Source organism: Perca fluviatilis, chromosome 9 (genome assembly GCF_010015445.1).
Source record: "Perca fluviatilis chromosome 9, GENO_Pfluv_1.0, whole genome shotgun sequence".
In the NCBI taxonomy this organism is placed as follows: domain Eukaryota; kingdom Metazoa; phylum Chordata; class Actinopteri; order Perciformes; family Percidae; genus Perca; species Perca fluviatilis.
In genome coordinates, this window is record NC_053120.1 from 17,313,069 (window position 1) to 17,337,815 (window position 24,747).

The 24,747-nt window shown below is 39.9% G+C and overlaps 1 protein-coding gene across 8 annotated transcripts in view; it reads right to left on the reverse strand.

The window, feature by feature from the left end:
* camsap2a (calmodulin regulated spectrin-associated protein family, member 2a) overlaps nt 1-24,205 on the reverse strand; it is a 59,070-nt gene extending 34,865 nt beyond the window's left edge. For 6 of the 8 annotated variants that reach the window (XM_039811290.1, XM_039811292.1, XM_039811289.1 and 3 more), the window contains exons 1-2: nt 23,561-24,205; nt 17,140-17,399 (exon numbers count right to left, since the gene is read on the reverse strand). In XM_039811290.1, the coding sequence (XP_039667224.1) occupies nt 17,140-17,399; nt 23,561-23,699 (399 nt within the window). In that variant the 5' untranslated portion in view covers nt 23,700-24,205. The remainder of the gene's footprint in view (nt 1-17,139; nt 17,400-23,560) is intronic. The other 2 variants (XM_039811294.1, XM_039811293.1) reach the window with 1 other exon arrangement.
* Nucleotides 24,206-24,747: the final 542 nt, after the last annotated feature.

Below are 24,747 nucleotides of genomic sequence, written 5' to 3' on the forward strand. Positions count from 1 at the left end.
AAGGTCAAACCCAACTGCAAGTTGGCCAATAGATGAGGAAATAAGCCCAGTTTGTTTCATTGACACTGCATCTGTAGAGACAGATCACTTTGCTCTGAGAGGAACTGAAACTCGGACCATGACAGCTTTTTAATCTCAGTGACAGATTGATCTGTCAGACTACAAAAAACTATGACACTAACAGAATCAAGATAAACACATAAGCATAAAAAAGAGCATTTCCTGCATGTTATTGACAAAGCCAAAGGCCTGTCAGGTGCACTGAGATGAGAATGAGACATGAACAAGCCAATAAGAAGGGTGTGAGTTAGACTGCAAATAGCCTATGTATCTGAGCAGGTTAAATTGGCTGCCTAATCTTAAAAACCTGATGTAAAGTTTGAAAATGGCACATCCAGTCTGGCAACAAAATTTTCCAGAGTGGGGGCCCAGAGTGAGCGAGGACTCCAAATCCTCTGCTGTACATCTGAAATTGTCGTCAAGTCGAACATTCATTTGTTGATGTTGCCCTGGAAACAAGTGCCTTCATCCCTGGTTACAAGACCCAGTTTGCTCACAGCGACCGCTACCCTTTGAGAAGCCTGAATAAGACATCTTTCTGACAACTGAATCCAATTAAAAGGCATCCATTATAAGCTGCTCTACTCATCTTTATCACTGACTGGAGGGTTTTATTTTGAAAAACTACGAATATAAATCCAATTTTGGACACATAATCATGAAGTTCATCATCCAATGTCCCAACAGTATGTGTACTGACTGTGGTTGATCTGTGCTATCAATCAGTATATCAGTTAATCTCAATAACTCCGATGTATTATAATTACTGCTTGTTGTATGACTGCTCTACTCTTACACTTTGGCTCTGCTCCCAAAAGGAACTGTTTAGAAATATAGCAATTTCAATCTGACATTGAACATGATACAAGGAACAGAACACAGAAAGGTGTGGTTTCCAGTTCTACGCTGCAATATGCAAATATATTTACACAATAATTTCAGTATCTAGTGCTGTATGTAAAATAATATAGGAGTAAGTGTATGAGTGACTTATTTTTCCTCATACTATTTTGTTTTCGATTGGTGGATTACCTTAGCCTGACAAGCCAGACCCACATCAAGAAGTTGGGTCTGGGAACTCACCATTGACGGAGCTCAATCCGAGGGGCGGGATAAACGGTTGTCTTTCAAATTCCCTCTGCACACAATAGGATAGCGCTACAACCAGGCAGAGCAACGAAGAAGGTAGCGAAGCTAGTTTGTAGATTAAGCTTTTGCCGTATCCGGTCAGTAAAACTCCGAACACATCTTCCTTTTTTAAGAATGATTTCTGTGCCGTTCTTTGTTCTTTTCTCAAAGAAAAGCTGAACTTCAAGTCTTCCAGAAGACTGCTGTTCGCCAGCAGCAGCGGCAGCCATAAGCCCGCCCACCGACTCTATACACGATGTGATTGGCCTGACCAAAATTTGGTTTTGCCAGCTCGCAAGCCAACGGAGAGTGCCTAGACCATAAGCCTAGACCCCCTGGCTGCAAATTAAATTTGCTGCCGCTAGGGTGCGTCTAGATTTCTAGGCTAGGATTACCTGTTTTTTGGGATGGAAATCATCCACATTGTTGCCTTGTTTTTTGTCATTTTCCGGTTACACTTTACTTGAAGGTATCTACATAACGATCATGAACGTGTTATAAACATTATAAACAAGTCATAAACGTTTATGACATAACGCTTCTTTTAGTAAGTGTCATTCAGTTTTTGTTAAAGTTAGGGTTCATGTGTTCACGACAGTGTCATGTGATCACGACAGTGTCATGTCACTCTTATGTAGATACCTTCAAGTAAAGGGTTACCATATTTCCTCCATTGGTTGGGTTTCTAATAAAAAAAACCAAAACTACTTCTATTTCTAACCATGGACGGATTGTGATGTTCTTAAAAACATTTCAACTGTGTAAATACAAAATGGGCATTTGCATTTTTCAAATCATTTAACCTATTCATAAAAATGAGATGCAAATGACTCCAACTTGTGTAGCATTCCACAGGTGTTCACGCATCAGGCTAATAAAGCCAATCTTTGAATGGTATCAACAATCTAAAAGTACTGAAGGTATTGCAAGCGTTACAGGTATGAGACAAGTCAGATGTGGTGTGTTTGCCCTCAATTCAAAAAATGTCCCGATGAGGAGCAATTTCCTTTGCAGACAGCAGCCCAACACAAATACAAATAATAATAATAATAATAATAATAATAATAATATACTAATATATTTTATTTGTTGGCGCCTTTCAAGACACCCAAGGACACCTTACAAAACATTAATAAAATCATACATATACATCATCCATAACACAGCACAATATCCATATTTCCTACACTTTCACCATGAATCATGAAAAAGGAGACGCAATGGCATGACATCCGGAGTTATAGTCGGTTTAAAAAATACAATAGCAGATGGGACAGAGGACAATCTGTATCTATTAGTGTTACCTTTGGGGAGACAAAACCTCCACCCTGATGGAAGTATCTGGAAGTCAACATGTAAACGATGTTGAGAGTCCAAAACAGGTAAGGTATGGTGAGGTAAGGATGTAATTAAAATCAATTGAAGTCACAGTTTAGTTCCTAGGCATTACTCTGTTTACAAAGAGAAACTTTTTAATCATTATGAAATATAGCCGACATTACAGACACAATGTCAGTGTCTGTCCACCAAAATGAGGGAGAAAGGTAATTTGTGAAACAAAAACTTAATATTTCGATTTAAATTGATGCAACAAGGAAAGCGAAAAGTCATAGGGAGGAGGTCGTGGTGTTGGATGAGTGTACGACTTTAACACGACATGTGTTCACTTCTACCAACAGCCCACCTTTGCTTCCTTTAACTACGATAGATCTTTTGTGACCAGGACCTTTTCCGAAACGTAACTTCCCTATGACCTCAGTCTGTTTTCTACAATCACAGTTAGACTTGCTCAGTGGCTAGCCAGGTCCCTATGGTACCAGTGTAACATATAACTGAGGAGCTTCTGCTTGGCCCCTTTCTGTTGCTTGCAGATATAAATAATGTTTTTGTTTGTAAGTTTATTTTTGAAGACTGATGCCTAATTAGCCCATGCTAACTAGCTATGTTGCATCATGATACAGATGTTATGAAATACTAGATCAAAGCAGCAACAATTATTTATAATTAGCATAAAAACATTATTTCTCTAGATCAAAACAGACTGATACTGAGTTTTTCAAATAACCATAGTCAGAAAACAGTTCTAACAACTCTAATACTCATGCATGTTGACATACAGAGCATATTTTAAGACACTGTACTGACATATAATCAATCACTTTCATTTGCAATGTGAGGGGAACTAGAAGCTGAATATGGAATTATAACATTGTCTTTACTGCACCATGGTGATATGGTGTAATCTGTGTATTTTAGTTCTTGGCTCCCACCTTTAGCTCCCTCTATAGTGCCTCAACCACCACACATTACCCAGGAATCAAAACGCTAAATATTTATAGTTTAGCTGCAGGATTTCCATGAGCTAACCCGATTAATCGGCCGTAAAGTTAAAGCGGCCCCTTGAAGATCCACAACGATGCAGTGCACCAGAGTCAGAGAAAAGGAACAATGTATTAAACATATCACTGGAGGGTTTTATAGTGAAAGTGATGTTAAAAAGCTGTGTTGTTCGCTCACTCTGTCACTAACAATGCCAATAATAAAGCAGCGTTTGATATCCTCTTGGACTATTCATGTTAAAAACCTGTGCCTTTTGCATATTATTCCTTTATCTATATTTCTTTTTAGTGTATGTCATTTGTGTGACGACGGCTGGAAAAACCAAGATATTTTCTTTCCCCAAAAATATAGCATGATAAAGTCAAATTGGCTGTCAAGTTAGCAACTATATTGTGCATTTTTTAGCTCCGAAATGAATTTGCTGTCTGACGATGCATTAACTTAATGCTTAATTTCCCCCATCTCTGATCTGGCAACCCAGCAGCAAACCAATCCCATTTAATAATACACTGCAGAGATGTTTTCTATTGGCTTTCATTTAGCCTGTCCAAACATTGTAAAAGAGACAAACAACCAAATACACACACATACACATCCTGTTATCAGTTTGTAGCGTAGTTACAAACCTGCCCTGTGTTTATATTTGTTCTACAACAAATGATCAACTCCAGGCAAGACCAATTTCGAAAAGGCCAAGGGACCAGCTTCATTCCTCAAAGGCCTCTTTACCCCCTGGCTCCTCCCTTCGGTTGAGCAATATAATGATATTGATTTGGATTTGATTTGGTCTGATGAGATAAAATGACAACAATAAGAACTAATCTTGTTTACTATGCCACAGACCTGCAGTCTCTAATCACATTGAGTGTGTGGGAGGAAGAGGCTAGTGTAGGACCACATGCTCACTCCAGGATCACTGGGATCATGCATACTTTATAATGTGACAAAGCAGCTTCTTTCAGCACTTAAAAGTCAGAGATGTTAGCAATACATTTTTAGATAAATTGTTTGAACTTGAAAGTGCCATACCCACAGTTTCATTCCTTCTCTGCATAACTCTACCAGGTAAAAAAAATGAAGTAAATGGACAAAGAGAACAGTGAAGGAGAAGGAGGACCCACTACAAAGATGACGAAGAGTGATGCAGACGTAAGGAAGCGGTTTACACAGATTCAGGTAAAAATTGAATTATTTTTATTACTTTACTTTTAATTACTAATAAAGCCTGAAAGAAAATTCAATTTATTCAATTTATTTTAGCAAGTATTGCTAGTATTGCCTGTATTTCCAACACTTGGATATCATCAAAAAGCTTAGCCGAAAACATGTTTTAGTATTTGGAACTGCTTGAAATCATGGGGAGAGGAGCTTGAGCTAGTTATTGGGGAGGCTGACTGACATATATTTTCCTCTTGCAGTTTTCAAAATGTGTTGACCGTGACAAAAAAACTCACGGTCACGGTCACATTTAAATTTTGATATTTACTAAATGGTGTACTGGGTTTGACTCTGGAGATAAGTAAGGAAAAGTATTTCAGCTGCACTCAAGTTGTTGACTTGTACTTCAAAGTGATAACACTGCAAGGAACATGTGTTTCTGACAGCTGATGGAGAGGCTGACATTTACTGCATGTCCATTTGTATGGCCCCAAATTTACAAAACTGAAAGTCTGAAGGCCAAAATGGCATTTAGGAAACTAAAACTCCTCATTAATATAATTTATAATAGCATTTGCCAGCTGACCCTATAATAGAGCTTCCTAGTTGCATCAAAATAGATGCAACTGTCTCATTCTATTTGAATTCATGTGGAAAATGCCTATTTAAAAAGGTCTTCACAAAGCATATATAGGAAATAGGCTGCCACAACTGAATTAGTTCTGAATAAGAGTTGCTGTATGTGTAACGCTCACATTAATGGACAGTCATTGAAGGACCAGCTGACTGTGTAAATGTCAGGTGAAAGCTAGAAGGAAGAAGAAAGGATGAATGAGTGGTGGTTAGATGGAGAAAAGACATAGAAGAAGAGAGGGAGGAAGAATATGAAGCAAGAAAGACGTATATTCTTCACTGCCCAAAGAAAGGGTTAGCCTTTCATGTTAGGCAGACCTGCCAGTTGTTTGCAATGAGGCTTTTCCTCTGTGATATCCCATGACATCATGTTTTCTAACCTTTCAGTTTGCTGAGCACACGTGCTTTCCTTCAGCACTCCTTTACATCATATTCATACAGTTGCACATATCCACACATTGGAGCTGCCCAGCCCAACCTCTGTCTTCCACTGTTGGCCAATGAGCAGCCCCACTGGAGCATTCAGGGATCAAGTGCCTTGCTTGAGGGTATCTACACAGCTGCAAGAGGGGGAAATGTTGTGAAACCTTCTGATTATAAGACTGCTTCTCTAACCTTTAGTCTCTGCTTCCCCCAAGACATTGCCTTCTTTATCATATGCTGACTAAAGCTACATTAATGTTTAGTTATTTTAATCACACATTTCATACAGCCACGGTCTATTCCGTGGCCAAAGACACAAGAATTTTTGCTTTCTCATCTAAGCTGATTACGTCCATAAAACTTGTTTTGATTTCTCAGGAGGTAAGAAGATGCTCCTTCATGGTCAATATCTTGTTTTTATTGTACCGCTACATTGCGGCCTCTCTGTATTTCTCACCCGGGGAGAGCAGCAAACACTGTTCATCTTTAATACGGCTTCTTGGTGAAAGAGGAAGGATGAAAATCCACCGTAAGAGTCTGATTTAACATTGCACAAAAGAAATGCAAAAGAAAAAAACCTGCAGCGACCTACAGACGATAGTGTGTGATGTATTTCACCTCACTGTTGTGTGTCTGTTGTAAATAAACTAAAATCTCTATTATCAGAGCTTTAAACTGCTTGTTGTGACCTGAACCAGGTGATGGGAGATACACAATACTTCACTACCTCACCGTTACTGTACAGGATCTCTGAAAAATGTTTCTGTGAAATCATTACATTGACTTTATTCCACTGCAACATGATCTGAATTGAGGCAATGACTACAGTAATGTATTTACCACAACTTACAGAAAAAGCTTTTAAGGGGCTCCAATGGGCCACGGCTAATGATCAGTCTCTGCCTGTTTTTATTGGAGTCCAAGGCTTCATTGATTATTTATGATAGTCAAAAAATGAGTGAGCAGAAAAGGACCCTAAACTGAAAACACACACACACACACACACACACACACACACACACACACACACACACACACACACACACACACACACACACACACACACACACACACACACACACACACACACACACACACACACACACACACACACACACACACACACACACACACACACACACACACACACACACACACACAGCTCAGGGGTGCTGCAATATTGAAATGCAGTCTGCTTTTAGTATTACAGCTCTCATGTCCAGGCTCAGAGGCCTCTAGCTTCAGGTAACTTCACGCCGACACAACTGGACATGGAAAAGCTCTCAGCTGTTCCTCTCTCTAGTCCCTTTCAAAGGTCACCACAAGTACTTAAAGTAAAGTTAAAAAGGAAAAAGCAGCACCACTTTTTCGTATGAATATATTTTCTTTGCTTTAGTAAAAAAGAAAGTTCAACAAAGTTCAAGAGCTGATCATTTCAAAGTTAGTTTTATCCTTACTGGTTGCCAGATGGAAGGAGTTTAATAGCAACATAAAAAGAAAAATTCAGATAATCACAAGAAGGTATGTAAAAGAAGGTGAGGTGTGCCTTAGCCAGCTAGCAGAAAATCCCTACATTTAAATCTCTGGAAATTACAACTAAATTGATGTGAAAACCGAGACAGGTGTCAAACTGAATTGAAGTGAACCATTTAATTAACTGAACCATGACTGCTCCCAGTAAACACAGGTAATCAGTCACCAGTCTTACAGGCAATTCTGCGTTGCATCCAAACGGTTTGAACGACACAGAACTGCATTTGGAATTTGGACAATTTTGTCCAAAATCATCAACAATACTTTGGAAATATAAAACCTTCCTCTTTTCTGTCTTTTCTGTCAGCAGTCTTTTCTTTTTGAGTGAAGACATGGCATAACCCACAAAGCTAGCCCAATCATGAGGAGAAATAAAAATGCTCACGCACACAATTGCACACTTTGGGATTTACAAAATACCAATTGTGAGGTCTGGCATCACTTGTGGGAGTGGAGCTTTTAAGCAAAATACCTTCCCCCTCCATATGCTCCAAACCCAAACTAGCAATTATATGGAAACCTCAAAGCTAACCTTAGAACACTCTCTAGGGACACGATCACAACTACCAGCCAGTGTTGACCCCGCCTGGAGATACGCCTGCACTCCAAATCCTTCCATCAAGTTTGAAAAGGCCCTCTGCGTTGAAAAGGTTTCATGTATGGATAAGGATAAAAGAGGGTTTGATTAAATTTAAAAGGGAAATGCCACTCATTTTACATAAACATGACTGGCAATTACCTGGTGTTCTGACTAAATCCCTGTGAGAATCCAGATATGTGTGACCACGGAAGGACATTTGCTTTCAGCTAAATCTGGTATTATGCACAATTCCCCATTTTCCTAAAAGTTTTGTTTTCTCATACACTGTCTTAAAAAGAAAACTTGCCTCTTCTCTCTTTATGTCACAGTCTCCATTTCACGCTATATGAGATCTCATTGCAAGTACCCTAGAACTGGGTCTTCAACAAAGCAGAGCAGAGCATTATCTGCAGTGTCGCCTGCTTTTACCAGGTCAGGATCGTGGTTTTGTCTTCTGGCGGCACATTGTGCTAAACGTCTATTTGGAAATAGAGAGAGAATTGCATTCTTCAATGTTGTTTTTGTGTGTTTCTATGGACATTTGTATGCAACAATCAAGGCTAATGAATGTATTGTTCTCTGATGGAAGTCAATTCGTTTAAATTATGCATAAGTGAATATAAAACACACACACACACACACACACACACACACACACACTACAATAGTATAACTAATACTAACACTTGTTTAATTGAATCTACAAAAATGAGATTCCTGTATAAGGTTTTGCACAGGGCCACATCTGTAGCAGCATGAATTCATTACGGATTAGCTGCTATTATAGCCTCACCAATCCTTTCATTTGTAATGTCAGTAATAATATGGAGAACCAGGTGAATATTTTAAGATATGTAGAGTGTGAACGATTTCTCCCAAGAAATCCCCTGTTCCACATTCTGAAGAGAAAATGACACAGATTTTCTCTATTAGTATAATAAGCTTACTGTGCCAATTTACCAGATCAGAATATATCATTTAATACCAGTCTCGCATTGCCACACCCTACCTCCACAGCGCTGCGGAGGAAGGTCTGGCTAGTCCACATAGCATTCTGGGATGGGAGGAAAACGTGCTCTGGTTTATTGGCATTTCTTTAAACCAATCACAATTGTCTTTGGCGGCGCTAAGCTCCGTACGGAGCAACGGCGCCACTGCAAAATAGCTCCAGGAAGGAACTTGTTTTGGTGGAACGTGTGTACGTTCAAAACGGTATTGTTTTAGTCAAGCAACAGTAAACTCTGATTGGACAGATAGTCTAGCTAGCTGTCTGGATTTACCCTGCAGAGATCTGAGGAGCAGTTAACCATAGTCCTCATAAATCCACCAAAGTTTAGAACGCCAACACAAAGAAAGTCCAAGGTAAATAAGTGAAATCCGGAGAGTTTCCGTCGGCAACGGAGCAATCCCAGGAGTCAAACGTCTGCACATTCAACAAAAAAATACTAGAGATGCACCGATTACAATTTTTTACACCGATTTTAGTGGATTCCGATTAAATTTTTTCTAACCACTTTACAGTTAGTTACTTTAATAGAATATTTTACATTTTGCATAGAACATAGAATTTTTTTTTAATAGATAATTGATCGTTATGAAATAGAACTATATAAATTACTCCTGGTATGGGAAATTCACACACATCTAAAGTGCAATGTTATGGAAGAAAAATGTCCTTCTTTTCACATCCAATATCCAACTAAAAAAATGTGATATATTTAGCAAACTAAACTTCTGTATAAACAGGGAAAACAAAAGGCCGTCTATAAGCAGTGATTGTTAGAGTGCATGACGGAGAATAGCGTGGACACGCCACCCGGCGGAAAAGTGAGAAAAAAAAGAGATCGCTGTCCGAGGGATAACTAGCCAGTGGAGATCGCGTGTGTGCGTGCGTCCTTGAGAGCTGTAAGTCGTATAACTTATGTTGTCAGTTCACTGTTAGCTGGTGATTTCGTTGTTTGTGTTGTGCTAGCTAGGTTGCACGATATAATGGCGATTGTTGAATGCCCTTGCTCATGTTGGTATTTTATGTGCATTTACATGCTACAGTAGTTACACTGCATTAAGATATTGATCAAGGCCGATCATGTGAAAATCTACTTCCTACTTTTGCCGAAAAGATTTCTCACTGTAAAAATAGTAATAAAGAAAAATCTTTTTTAAATGTTTTCAAGTGAGGAAATCTCTTACTGTGTATAATCTCTGTACATAACCTTACTTATTTATAACAGTGAACTGAGAACTTGTAGGTTTTGTTAACTGCTTAGATTAGCAGTTACTACAGGATTTTTTTTTGTCAATATGCAGCAAGTGTAAAAATCTGTCTATGGTCTGTCAGGTTACTTCTTCAGGCTGAGCCACCAGGCACTGACCCGCGATCTCCCCTCCGAGGCCTGGCTCCCAAAGAGAGCAAAGACGTTGATCAATACAGTAGATGTCTTTGAATTATTCTTAGTCTGGCACCTCACCTGGGATCAATTTGCCTTGGGTAACCCTACAAGCTGTTTCCTCTGACAACAAAGCTCCCAGGCTCACAGGAGCACACAATCTCCTTTATTACAATAGACATTTACTGCATTTTGGAAAATATTTCTGCATAGATTGACACTTGAATTACCAAGGTATTTTTCAGTGCAAAAGACAAAACATATAAGTACTGAGTTACTGGCTACTGCTTACTGTGCTGTATCAGCTAGCATGGAACATAAGCTTAAGCATGGTTTCCTCTCTGCACTGTTTAAAAGGCCTGTAGACAAATGTGCTCCTGGGATCACAATCTAGACATTAAATTAAAAGCAGAAAAAAAACACATCAGCCTAAAACACAGTCAGAAAGATGCTCAGCACATCATATGACATCACATTATGTGCTTGCTGCCTACCCATCCATACTGTGCTGCCTGGAAGTCGCCGCTGGCATTGAGCATAACATGCTGGCTAGGACTTGAAAGTACTTGGATGGGCTTCCCTTCCACCTTGCTGCTTCGGCTCGTCTTTGTTCGTAAGATCAATTGCAGAAGCAGAGAATAAGGGACAGAGGAAGCTAGTTTGGTGTTAAGCAGTATTTCTTCTGCCTGGCAGTCAGGTTAGCTTCCTATACTTTATCATATATATATATATATATATATATATATATATATATATATATATATATATATATATATATATATATATATATATATATATATAAATATATATATATATATATATATATATATATATATGTGTGTGTGTGTGTGTGTGTGTGTGTGTGTGTGGGCAGCAGTGTCTTAGAAATACCATCTGCCTGCTCATACGAATCCAGCATTTCAGTATTCTCTGCCTCAGAGCGTGGCAGTGTTCTTACAGTACAGAGCTGCACATGCAAGCACAGACTGCGCATATGACATATGAAAGCACGAGCACCCCCACCTACACACACACACACACACACACACACACCCCCTACTGGAGTGTAACCATGGAAACGGAGCTCCTGCCCAATAGGGGTTATGATTGAGGAAGCGAAAGGGAGGGAGTGTATTCATCTCTATTAATCCATGCAATACATGAGTTGATGAATCAATCTGTCACACAGTAAAACTGAACCGACAAACTTTTTTTTTTTATCAATGTAGAAAGTATATGTAGTGATTGGTGACATTGTTAAATATAAAACACACAATATTAGAAATGTCTGATGAATATAGACTGATGCTTACATTTAGCACAATGTATTCTATTTTTGATGTATACACACAAGCAAAATAACTGGTCCATATAATAATGTGTTAGTAGTACATTATCTAAAGAGTATGAAATACATTTTTTGGGAGGGAATTTAAATTCTTGTTGGTAGTTAAAACTGTCTTTTACATTTACATCATCATACAAACATTTGAACCTATTACACTTTATACCTATATAGGGGGACATCTGATATTGACAAGTCATGATATCATTAAGCAACAAGTAATAACTGCTGCAAAAACAGTTGCGAGGGGGATTTTGATTTTGATATGGACGATGTTCGTTTTGTGAGCTGCTGCTGGGTGTTTGTGTACACATGTTCTGTTTTGTTGCACAGCTAATGCGACACTCCTGTGCTGTAATATGTCAGCAGCAATTAACCAGGTCACGTTCCTTTTTGGCACAGTGCTCACTCGGCTAAATGAGCCCAAGTTAACAAGGGAATGCTTTGGAGGTTAAAATGACTTGCTTAAGAAATCTTCTGTGTGACTCCAACCGGTGCCTTAAGTACAACTGGCAAACAACTGAGTAGAAAGCATGGGAGAAGATTCCACATTACAATAGTGCTGTAATTAATGTGCTATAAGGCTTACAATACATCTACAAATAAATCCCCAATAGTTTTACTCTAAAGCAGCATGGTTTCATCAAGAACTACATAATACATCAGTTAATATACACATTAGAGATGCATTTGCCATTAAGGTTGGATTTGAAAGCATGTAGCCTATAACATGTAGCCTATAAAGCAATTTAGAAACCTAAGGTGCTATGCCTCTTATCAGTAGTTGACACGCCCCATACGGCCGTGATGGCGTCTGATTATATATACAGTTTAACCTACAACATGACCTATTTACTACAGCTTTATTAAATATTAAAGCTGTGACATTCAAGGTTCGGCAACTTGGAAGAACATTGGTTCTCACCGCAACGCGGTCAAGGAAGTAAAGCCTACATCACCAAGTTACCGTCCCTGTGGACGATCGACAGACTTTTCACAAGGAATCTGTTAAGCAGAGTAGGTAAGAAAGCTTCAGATCGTGGCGCATTTCGTCATCCACTGAAATCCAAAACAACAGTCCTGCATCTTTGCAGTGGTAATTTGAACCCAATGAAGGAGGAAAAAAACAGTGCTTGTTCCTTTCTCATTATCACTGCAGAGGCACCCTTGAGCAAGGCAATTAACCATCAGTGCTCCAGTGGGGCTGCTCTGCATCCAGCAGATTGTATGAATGTGGAACAGAGCGCTGTTGCAAAAGCATGTTCATGTTGATCGAAACAACCCTGAATATATTAAGCAAAATAATAAAATGCTAAATGCTGTTTCTCTACATTAACCAGTCTGTGCTTTGCTGCAGGGATGCAAGGGGCACTTCTGTGCCACTCTACACCGTGCAATTAGGTTCTTAGATACCTGCACACACTCATTTAACAACATACTTAATACACACGCGGAAACTCATGCAGCCTCACACCAACATGGCATCATGACTTTGTGTAAACGGCGCTTTCCTAAAGCCAAATGGCGTGTTATCTGTACGTATTTTGAGCTATCCACGTGTATGTCTACGCTGTATACAGCGGATATAAACATACACACGTATGCTTGAGAATGTGTCGTACTATCGCGAGAACAACGTCACATGCGTAGGAAAACAATAAACGGTTGGGTTTAGGAAAGAAACACTGGGGAAGGCTTAAAAAAAAAAAAAAAAAAAAAAAACGATGGAAAAACGCATCACGCAGGGACACGATCCCAGCTCTCCTGGGTGAAAGTCCTGTGTTTTACCCATCCCCCACCCCCACCAGCCTCCCACTGCTGACTTACGTCCTTTCATACTACTCGCTACGGCGAAAATTAACACGTAATGTAGGTCAATGGCGGCCGAACGGCATCGATAAACATGCTAAAAAGTGATTATGAGTCTTGATAAAACTTTATGAGATCCGTCTGCTCACACACATCATCTATTTTCATTCATCATCTAGCCCTTGTGTTGTCTTCGCGTCAACCTTTGTTTTAGCTTTTTCCAACGTTTTAAATTGTTAAATTTTTCTTCTACAAATTTTCAGCACTTATTTCTACGTCCCATTTTTTCTGATATAAAACAAAAATTGAAAACGGGTCAATTTGACCCGAAGTCAATACAAGGGTTAAATTCCTTGGCTTTTATGGATCTTGACATCATTGTGCCACTCAGTGTATCGTCTCTGTAGCAACAGGGTTACATTTTATGTCCGGATGGCGATTCATCAAGCCAAGATATTAGTCTTTCATTTAATGTTTATCTGCTGGCTATGGAGTTCAACTTTGTTATTGGGTTTTCTCCCTGATCACAGCTGCACAGCACTGACACTTTGGAAAGAACACAATCGAGAACTAGTATTAAAAGTAGCAATTACAGCCTTTTGATGATGAACTGTAGCTATGATAATACTTGCAACGGGGCTTCATGTGGGCTGTAATGTGTAATGCCAGAATAATATTTTCGGATCCTCAGCCCACCTCCACATCTCTCCGTCATTCTTTGTGAACACTACAGGTGGAGGAGAGCGTCAGCGATACAGAATGTGTGGAGGCGACTGAGTGGGCGGGTACTGCCATCATCTTCACATGTGGGAAGCCCATGGCTGAAGACAGAAGGATGAGTGGGCAGAGTAGTGACAGAAGAGATAGCAGGGACAGAAAAAAATATGATTAAAATGCAAAGTCAGTTTGGCAACCTAGTGAAAATGTCAGTAAGTGTTCTCAGTTATGACATGTGTCAGACAAGACATCAGCGGCATCTAACTGCTCCTGACTTAACTACTAAAGCTCCCTCAAACATCCCCTGAAGTTGCTAATTCTAAAAATTCTTAGAACTGCTGAGTTAAAAACAAACAAACTGAAGCTTAAAATACCAAGAAGTAGCATTAATTAATAACATTGCTGGTGCTCTTATCCAGATCAGCTTATAGTTAGAACTACAGGTAGGTGCTCTCTCTTTCACAGTCTGCTTCAGGAGGAAAACCAGTGATATTCTCCTTTTAGGACAGCCTATCAAACCATTCCTGCTCTCCTTGCAGACCCTTCACACCCACAGAGCTCAGCCTGGACAGCTTCACCTTGTCGACCCTCAGTTCCATGCTGAAGCAGTTTCTAAATAATAGATGACACCCCCACCTGAGCTGTCATTCGAGTGTGCAGCAGGTAATCCACAGGAACTGTTTCAAGCGTGTAATTTCCTGTGTGTGTTTCTCATCTCATTAAAGTTGATTTAAAAAAAATTGAAAATCATTTAAAAAAAAGAAAAAGACTAACAAATACCTTTAACATCAGTTTTCAATTAAACCTTAAGCATTTATCAGACCATGATGCTGTAGATCTCATGCTATATGATGTAAATGAGGGTAAATGTAAAAGCTTTATTCGGCTCGGGACTAGAAAAGAAACTGAGAGAATAAGTTTAAAAATCAGTAATCGTGCAGGCCAGACGGTAATGCACGAGAATCCCTCAGGTTCATGGCACAAGCCAACGTAATATCATGACTTCACGTACACATACACGCCACTTTCCTAAAGCCAAGCGGCGTGTTATCTGTACGCATTTTGAGCTATCCGCGTGTACTGTACGTCCACGCTGTATACAGCGGACAGCAGTCTGCAACGTCACAGCGTAAACATACACGCCACTTTCTAAAGCCACGTGGCGTGTTATTACGAGGCTACGTGTTATCGCGAGGCTACGGTTGGGTTTAGGAAACGTCACACGCAGGTTGGGTTTAGGAAAAGAAGAACCAGTTGGGATTAGGAAAAGAACAACGTGGTTGGGTTTCAGAAACGTGACACGCAGGTTGGGTTTAGGAAAAGAAGAACTGGCTGGGTTTAGGAAAAGAAGAACTGGCTGGGTTTAGGAAAAGAAGAACTGGCTGGGTTTAGGAAAAGAAGAACTGGCTGGGTTTAGGAAAAGAAGAACTGGCTGGGTTTAGGAAAAGAAGAACTGGCTGGGTTTAGGAAAAGAATAATGGGGTTGGGTTTAGGAAAAGAACAAACGTGGAAAGGAAACACCACACGCGGGACACGATCCCCGCTCTCCTGGGTGAAAGTCCTGTGATTTTCGCCCTGTCATACTACTCGCTACGGCATCAATTCACACGCAATCGCAAGGGAAATGTAAGTCAATGGAGGCGCTAAAAAGCGAGCATGCGTCTTGATAACACGCCAACAATGGCATACAAATTGGTGTGTCATACATACGCCACTTCATGAGGTCAGTCTGCACAAGCTGTGGGTGCTGTTTTGTGTTGAGAACACACATGCATAAAATGTGAGATAAGCATGTACTAATGATGTCTTGTGTTGTCTTCACAAAACAAAGTGCTTGAAATGTAAACCCCCCAACAAAAACTTAAATAACTTTTGAATTAGCATAGAAGGGAAATTAAAACCAGCAGGACTCTACAAACAGACTGCAGGCAAACTGTGTGCTAATCATGTCTCAATTGCAATTCACTGAAGCAATAAAGCCCCCTATTGAGACTTCGCCCCAAAATAATAAGGATCCCTCATTCTTACTCAATAGGATGCCTGCAAAGTCATCTCTGAAGTGGGCTCCAACACAAACACGTGAGATGAGCTATAAAGACAGCGAGAGGTGACCGATACACACAGGGCAGTGGATGCCTTGAGGTCTAAGTCAGCTTGTGCTGTTAAATTGTTGGTTTTAATCCCCAGGCAGGCTTGAACAATCTGTATCTGGAGAAGTGAATAAATAACAACCCTTCTGTCTGCCTTTTTACTGGTTATCCCTTGTTGCTGTGTTGGTTTGTTGCACTTTTTTACTGGGTTGTATTGGTTTTGCATGATCTTTTTAATTAAATGTGTGTATTTAAATAATTGTTGTTATTATCCGCTGCTATTGGCCATTGAGAGCTGCAATTTCCACACTACTCAAGTGATTTGTCTTCACAGTGCACAATGCTAAATGGATGGGAACCTCATTTAAGCAATCCCTGTGGTTGGCCACTTTTGACCACAGGGATAAACATTTTACAAATGATGCCAGCAGAATAGTATTGATCACAGTCAAAGCCTGAAGTCCATTTTATTAAGGCTATTTAAATTCAATTTCCATTCCCATTTATTCAGCTCTTTCTAGATACCTGTGCTGACTTTTCAAAATAAAACACTTTGAATGAAGGTAACATTGAAGCTGCAAAAAGCTCTAAGATTTCCCCATGCAAAATTTTGCTCTGACCAGTATGTACATCACGCAACCTGAGCATATAGCCCAGTTAGGATGCAGCAACATACACAATCAACCAACTTGTGAATGCCGGTTCCACTTCCTGTACCTTGCTACTCCGGAATGTCCCCTTTCCTGGTGAACTAAAGTTTAAAAGCCAAGCTGGGTGGAATGATGCAATGAGGAAAGAGGCATGAAATATGCCTCAGGGACTGGTGTCAAATTCTACTTCTAGGTATTCTCAAAATAGAGAGTTGGAGTTAGATGTGATGACAACTATGACATAATAATAACTTGCTGCTCAAAAGGCAGGAAGTTGAGTGCTTACCATTTGCAGAGGCCTCTTTCGAAGGTCCCTCTCAGTTACCAGTCTCTCTTGGTCGCTGACGTAGAGTCCACGCTGAGCCAGCACCTGAATGACAGCATCGTGGCCCAGCAGGGGCTTGGAAGAGTCGCTCTTCAGGATGAGACTGCCGGCCCTGCAGTAGAGGTCTGCTGACAGCAGGAGGCTGGCCACAGGAGGCTTCAGGTGCTCCTGCTCATACTGGTCTGTGTAGAAGGGGTCCTTTAAGTCTGCCGGGACGCTGTCTGTATGATGGAGGAGAGAAAGTGGGATTGTGGGTAAGAGAGTAGGGCTGGGCAATATAATCGATATTATATCAACATCGATATATGAGGCTAGATATCGTCTTCAATTTTGGATATCGTAATATCGTGATATGACACAAGAGTTGTCTGTTTCTGGTTTTAATCTACTAATTTTCTGAATTTACCAGACTTACTAGCTGTTTTATTATTTGTTTGATTGTTTGATCTCATTGTGTTAAGGTTTTGTGAAAGCACCAATAGTCAACTCTACAATATCACCGCAATATCGACATCGCCATATCTGGTCAAAAATATCGGGATATTTGATTTTCTCCCTATCGCCCAGCTCTATAAGAGAGTCCACTAACTTCCTGGGAAGGCTCAATAAGAAGGTGGATTAAGAACCAAGACCACCACAGTGGCATGTTTCTAATTTTTTATATCAGCAAATCACCATCATCAGCGAAAAACAGTATGCAGCTCACTAGATGTAAACTGAGGATGATAATTCATGTTCTAAAATATGGAAAAAACAGAACTACTTAACCATTCCCATTTTACAAAGGAATTTAAACTCTGTAGGCAAAGGATGGAATACAAAAGTGAAAAACCAGTTAAACTGTCTTGAGCTGATGTAGTGACTACAGCTTTATTCCAAATCTGTATCAGAGTTTGGCTTCTTTGAAGATTTTTCCAGACAGTGCATTTTCTCTGCCATCTTTGGCAAGTCTGCTTCATTTTTCATTGCCGTGCTTTGACGATATCTTGACGTGGACAGGTATGGATAGACCAGCGTTGCTATAGCAACAGCAGGAGTGGAACCCAATTGATTCATCTAGTCTGTATCTTTGCAGCTTCCAGTTCCCTGGGAACACTCCTCTCACCGCCTGCCTCATCAAAGAGAGAGCCTGCGTGTGTGTGTGTGTGTGTGTGTGTGTGTGTGTGTGTGTGTATCACCTTAAGCAAGTCCACTGCAAGGGGATAGTAATAACTTCAAAACATTGCCTTTCTTGACAGTGTTCGCTGAGCTAGGAAGCATTTCCATAGACCATTGTGAAAAGAGACTGTATGGCTATCGTACAGAAAATATCAGTCAGAGCCGAGCCAATTCAAGTCCTTTTGTTTCCACAGCAGATTAAAAAAATTTAAATAAACGATTAACTGTTTTCACATGACATGCTGCTGCTGTATGTAAACTGTGTAAAAATGCATGCAAACACGCAGAGCTCATCACTGTGTAGGCAGCAGAAGAGATGTACATTTTGATAACTGGATGTATGCAGAGAAAAATGTTGCATGTGGTGACAGCGATTACACTCGCCGACACTGCGCCACACACACACACACACACACACACACACACTGGTGTTTTAAGCCCCCAACGTCGACTTCAAGGCAGTGCAGCGACCGTCAACTTCAAGGCACCTAACCCTAAAAGGAGAATTCCGGCCAATTTTTACGTTAATCTTGATCGCTATAAATATGCGAATACTTTCGACTGAAAAAAACCCGACCTGAATTGGTCCTAGCAAACTGAAGTTGCTGCAGCTACCTCGATGAGCTTCCACTGAGCTAAAACGGCAGTTGTCGGGGCAGGTTTAAGAGTGCCTTTGTGCCTCTTAACAGACACAAAATGCAATTAAAATGTCTGTGCAACATGAACAGGGCCCTTAAGTGACAACAAGAAGGCTCTCTATCCTGCCGGTAGCTACCTCGCCCTGCTAGCTGCTAGCTGCTAGCTTCCGTCCGTGATAAGTGTGTTCAGCCAGGCTTATTCTGTGATAATCATCACGCAACAGTTCCGTGTGTATTTGTAGCTCATCTATTTTGGGTGTGATCTATCTGGTGTTGGTGAGTAGGAGGCTTGGCATCGTCAATCTGTGTGGTAGTTCCCTTAGCCGCTTTCTCCCTGCCTTCGTCGCCTCCCGCTCCCGCTCCCGAAAACTATCCAGTGAGCGACCCTTATCAACAAGGTCATATACAGATGGACTCTGTGTTATTATGGAACAGGAATGCAGACAGTAGCAGCTATCGGAGTTATATCCTTTTCCTCTAAGTACTTTATTCATATTATTGATCCCAACAAAGAAATTGATCTTTTCGCTAGTCCTCACCCTTCATCCTCTACAGGGAGGTCGGAGGTCAGGTATTGCTCAGATAATTTACAAATTGCATTTTATTTCATGTGATTTTTCAATATGCAGGCTTTTCTGAAGCTCTTATTGTGTCTTCCCCTATTTGCTAGCCTTGGTTCATGTTGCCACTGTAATGGACCTGCTTATTAAAGAAGACTACAATGTTAGGAATGTTTGTCAGTTGTGGCCCAGTTCACTGAGCTTTATAAGCAGTGTTTACATCAATCCACGGCCATCATTGTTGACTGAAAACTCAATGTGGATTCATTTCACACTATATAAAGAAATGTGTACTCCAGTTGTTATCTTCCAATATGTAATTACATTTGTAGTATTTTAGCTTTTATTTAGGCATGGAAGTCCCTAAAACCTTGCTTCACATTCACAATATTCCAGTCTTCAACTGTTTACAACAGAGCAGAACCACTGCTGTTTAGAGTTTAATGCTGAGAGCAAGGGCATCTGTTAAGTAGCCTGCTTGTTAAGAGAATCTGGATCTGAATCTTTTGCCTCAACATTTTACCCAACAGGACAGCTTCTGGTCACGGTGAATCTTCTCTGAGCTTTCCTCACGAACCAGAGTTGTATCGCACATTAAAAACTGGTATCAGTTTGTGCTTGACAGTATTTTCAGCAGATGATCTGCTGCACAGACTACATCTTGCATCTACTAGACTGCATATTCTTGATGCACTCCTGCATTGGTGTTATGAGGCAGATGCATGTGAAGTATTCAGAGCAGCGTAGGCAGGAATCTGGAGATGAGCCCGCTCTCTCACTTCATTGAACTCACTCTATCTCTCTCTCTCTCTGGAGAGCTGTATTTTTGGAATCAGCCCATTTTATTCAGTCCTGATTGAAAATACACTGGAGGATCTGCAAGGAATCTCATGTTTGCTGGGGCTATTACAACATAGCGCAAGTAATGGCAATGCGCTTGGTGGCTTCAGCAGACAAACAAAGCTGTATTGGTTATTTCAGAGCTGATGTGCTTATGTCCATATGAACATTAAGCAGATAGATGAAATAACTACAATAATGGGGGTGAAAATGTGAATGAATGGGAAAGAACAAAACACAGAAAAAGAATCTAAGGTTTATTTAAAGTCTTGAACTTTGCATTAATAAAAACAATGACCCTGATCAGATGCCAGCTTATGAATATTATAATTCTGTTTTCCCACCCAGCCTCAAATGACAGATGTAGGAGTTGTTCGCCACAGGGGCCAAGCCTTTCAAAAATATTCTCAACCTATGGTTTTTGAATTAAGAGATTCTGTTTTTGAGGTAAGTCTGGGCAGACAAAAAAAAATCTGAATGATTTGATGATGAATAAGCAAAGAATATTTTCTAAGCAACAACTCACTTTAAATTGTGTAGAATTGAAACTTGGTGAAGTGCACATTAACTGCACTAGTGTATTTCTGAGGCCCCTCACAAAATGATCTGCCTCAGGACTCCGCTTCCGACCAAAACCATTTCCACTTCAGTGAGTGAATGTAGCAAGGCCTCGTTCATCCGCAGGCAGTCATTTAAGCACACACTGCTGCTCATTTGGTTTCTGTTATGTTCGTATGTTTCAAATGATTTGATTCAGCCACAGTATGTGCATAGCAACAGTAGCCTCAGTGTGAAACACACAGGTATTATTTCAGCTAGTTTAGATGCTGGGATAACTCTGATAGAAGTTACTTCAATTTGTGTTTGCAGTGAAATAGCTTTAAAACGTTTTTTCAGAAATATGGGTAGCATTTCTTTTCTACTTTTGGCCAAGGGCCATGCATTATAGTTTTAATTATACTGTAGCTCCAGGTAGGGCTGGGCAATATGGAGAAAATCCAATATCACGATATTTTTGACCAAATACCTCGATATCGATACCGCAACGATATTGTAGTGTTGACTATTGGTGCTTTCACTAAATATTTACACAATGAGATTTTTAATAAATAATCATCAGTAATGTGGATATAATGACTAAGTGGGTAAAGGCAAATAATGTAACAGTTATAACAGTCTGGTAACTTTACTGTAATGCAGCCTTTAAAACCAGGAAAAGACAACACTTATGCCATATTACGATATCCAAAATCTAAGACGATATCTAGTCTCATATCACGATATCGATATAATATCGATATACTGCCCAGCTCTAGCTCCAGGGTTATGGATGGTAGAAGCATGATGCCAATCATTCCAGTTTTTCTGCATTAATGGCTCAGAAGAAGTGATCTTGTTATGCCTCTCGGTTCACTGATGCAACCTTATCAGCTCTGGCTCTGTCACCTAGCATAAGATAAATGTCATGTGCAGTGGGGTACTTGCTTAGAGTTTTAAGAGAAAAAATAATTAAATAACTGGGGATGTTGCCAGTCCCCACTCATTGTATGTACATTTTTAACTGAAAAATGATGCCGTAACCATGTGACAGACCTGGCAATTTAGCACATTTCCACTCTGAAGGCTAAAAATACTCCTTCTCAAGTATGTTAGATGGTGATTACCTCTATACCAGACACTTCAGTTAAATCCCTGCTGCTTGTATTGTGAAAATGTGACTTAAATGTGTGCGTCAGTAACATACCACTATAGGTCAAAGTCACAGTAAGCTGAGCGAGGTTGTGACAGAGATGTTGGTGGAAAAAAGATACAGTATGTTGCTGTTACTGTAAATCCATGTTTTTGTAATTCCCACTGATGGGTCAAGTTATATGTATATACACAAAACACCTTTGGTAATTTGGTCATTTATAACATCCATCCATCCTTATCAGTTTTAATCATTCAGAGTAAAACACATGTTCAGTGGTTTCTTAGCATCAGTGCTATGCAGTACTGTTTAACAAAAACAACTAGATGTGAAGACAAGAAAAGGATGTTCCATCTCAGGTTAACAACCCCAGCACCACATTGGCTCCTTTAAAATCAATTTTGAGCCCTATGACGATGAGGCGATCATCTGCGCCACAGTGTTACAAAACTCCTCTCGGTCTATGTATTATCCATACTAGCCAGATAATTAGACTGGATTGCCATTTTGTTTTCACTGCACTATTGAAAATGTGGGGGGAGGTTTAGTGTTATAGTACCAGGCTATATGCATACATTCCCTACATTAAAATTGCTTCGCTCTTAGTATGCATACATGTGTTCACCATGTTAGTTCATATTCAAAACTACTAAAAAGAAACCCACTTCTGACTACTTTTTCCACTGCAAAACCTTTGAAATGATACTCATAATACACAGGATAACAAGTCCCATATATAAGACTCAAGACAGTGATATCAACTGAGGCAAGATAAATATGAAGGTGGTCCTCCATGAGGAAAAGCATAAACTAATATTTCTGAAAGCACGGTTGATTTATGTCTTATGATGGTTACTAACTACAGCATACCAACTTTTCCAATTACTACAAATTGCTGTTAACAATTAAGTGCATTATTTCTGTGCTATAAACCCTGCAGACAATGTATACAGAATCTCTATCTATATCTGCGATGCATGTCTTTGGATGCTGTTCCCTGAAGGTGTCATCACTTGGGACACCTTCTTACCTCCATTTTTCTACAATGAATAGCTACTCCCTTTCCATTAACAACATTTTGATCGCTGGGATCCAGCTCAGGAAACTGGTTTTATATTTCCTGTTGGGATAATATGTATTGTCTTTCCAAGGCAATTCATTTAAGATGGTCCACAATGAGCAACACACTGTTGTTTGTGGACCAAACAGGTTTTACTCTGATGGAAAATCACTGTGGTATATCTACAGGAGACACTAGTAAAGAATAGCAGCTACTGCCTCAGGCAATCAGTCCACAGAGTCCATATCTATCTCTTGTTTTGGGGATTGTTTTGGTGTCATAGCTTTTTTTTTTTAAATGTACAAGGTCCATTATTCACATGCATTGCATCAATTCCTGTAGTAATTAATCAAAATTCTGACAAACATGGATTTGAAAAGCAAAACTATTCATGCAGAGTGCAGGTCACTACATCGAGGTACAGCGTTACACCTACCTGTCCCGTATGCTTTGGCCATCAGCCATGTGAGGCTGCAACAGATTTTGGCTCGAGAAAAGTCATAGTGCTCAAAAGATTTTATCGCTGGAGCAACGAAGGTCTTCTTAACATCCCTGACGTCTTGAACTTCCCCCATATTTCTCCCTCAATTGTATTCTTGAACACTATGAAGCAACACAACGCGAAAGCATCCCACTACTGGAATTTCTTGGAAAACAATAAGCGACGGTGAAATGACGAGTTGGGGTGTCGTTCCGCAGACTATTCACAGGCTCTTTCAGACAAACAAACAAACGAGATTGGCTGCCGGCTTTTTTTTCGTCTCGTTGACACAATGAGTCGCTAGTCTTGGCGTATCTCATCCATACTGCTGTCTACCAGTTGAAATGGGCTTCGTCAGATCAAGCTGGGAAGGTTTCCTTGGATTTCAGAGGAAAAACTGTTCTTCAGCTGGCATAGAAACACAAATATTTCCATTTTGGGGTTCTTTGGAATCTGGCGGCGTATCCCTTTCATGTCCATTTATTCTTGTATGGATTACCTATGTGTTTAGCATTCCCTCCTCTATTCTATCCATTGGTGCCGTGGTGCAGTTTTTCTGCTGCCGCACTGTGGCTCTCCAAGCCCAGCACCTTTGTTGCAAAATGCGCATGCGCGGACGGTACCTTTAATGCTATCGGGAATATTAACACTTTTTTGGGGGGGGCAAGAAATGTTGTTTTGCCCCTTTATTGTATTTTTCTAACATATGTCTATTATATTTACACCAGGACAGCAGACTAATTCAAGACTCATTTAATGTCCTTATAGCACATACTGCAAAAGCTTCTAGGTCTGATTTTTGAGTTTTCGATGAGCATTTGAATGTAGCATGAAAAGAGGTGAGGACAGTCTGCTTACAATTAGCCAGAAAACAAAATAACTGAAGGTTTTTATTATGTTCTCAACTTGACAGACCGACCTTGTTTTTAAGTTACTGACAATTACTGCACTGCACTTATTCCAGTAATTTGATTACCTTGGAGACAGCTTAGTTTAATTCTCCAGCCACACCCACATGAACTCGGATAGAAGACTTTCTATAAAGCTAAAAAAATAAATAAAATCTTCTTCACATTAAATTATAAACACGAAAAGAATGTCAGTTAGAAAAAATCCTATAATCAAGCAAAAAAAATAAATCG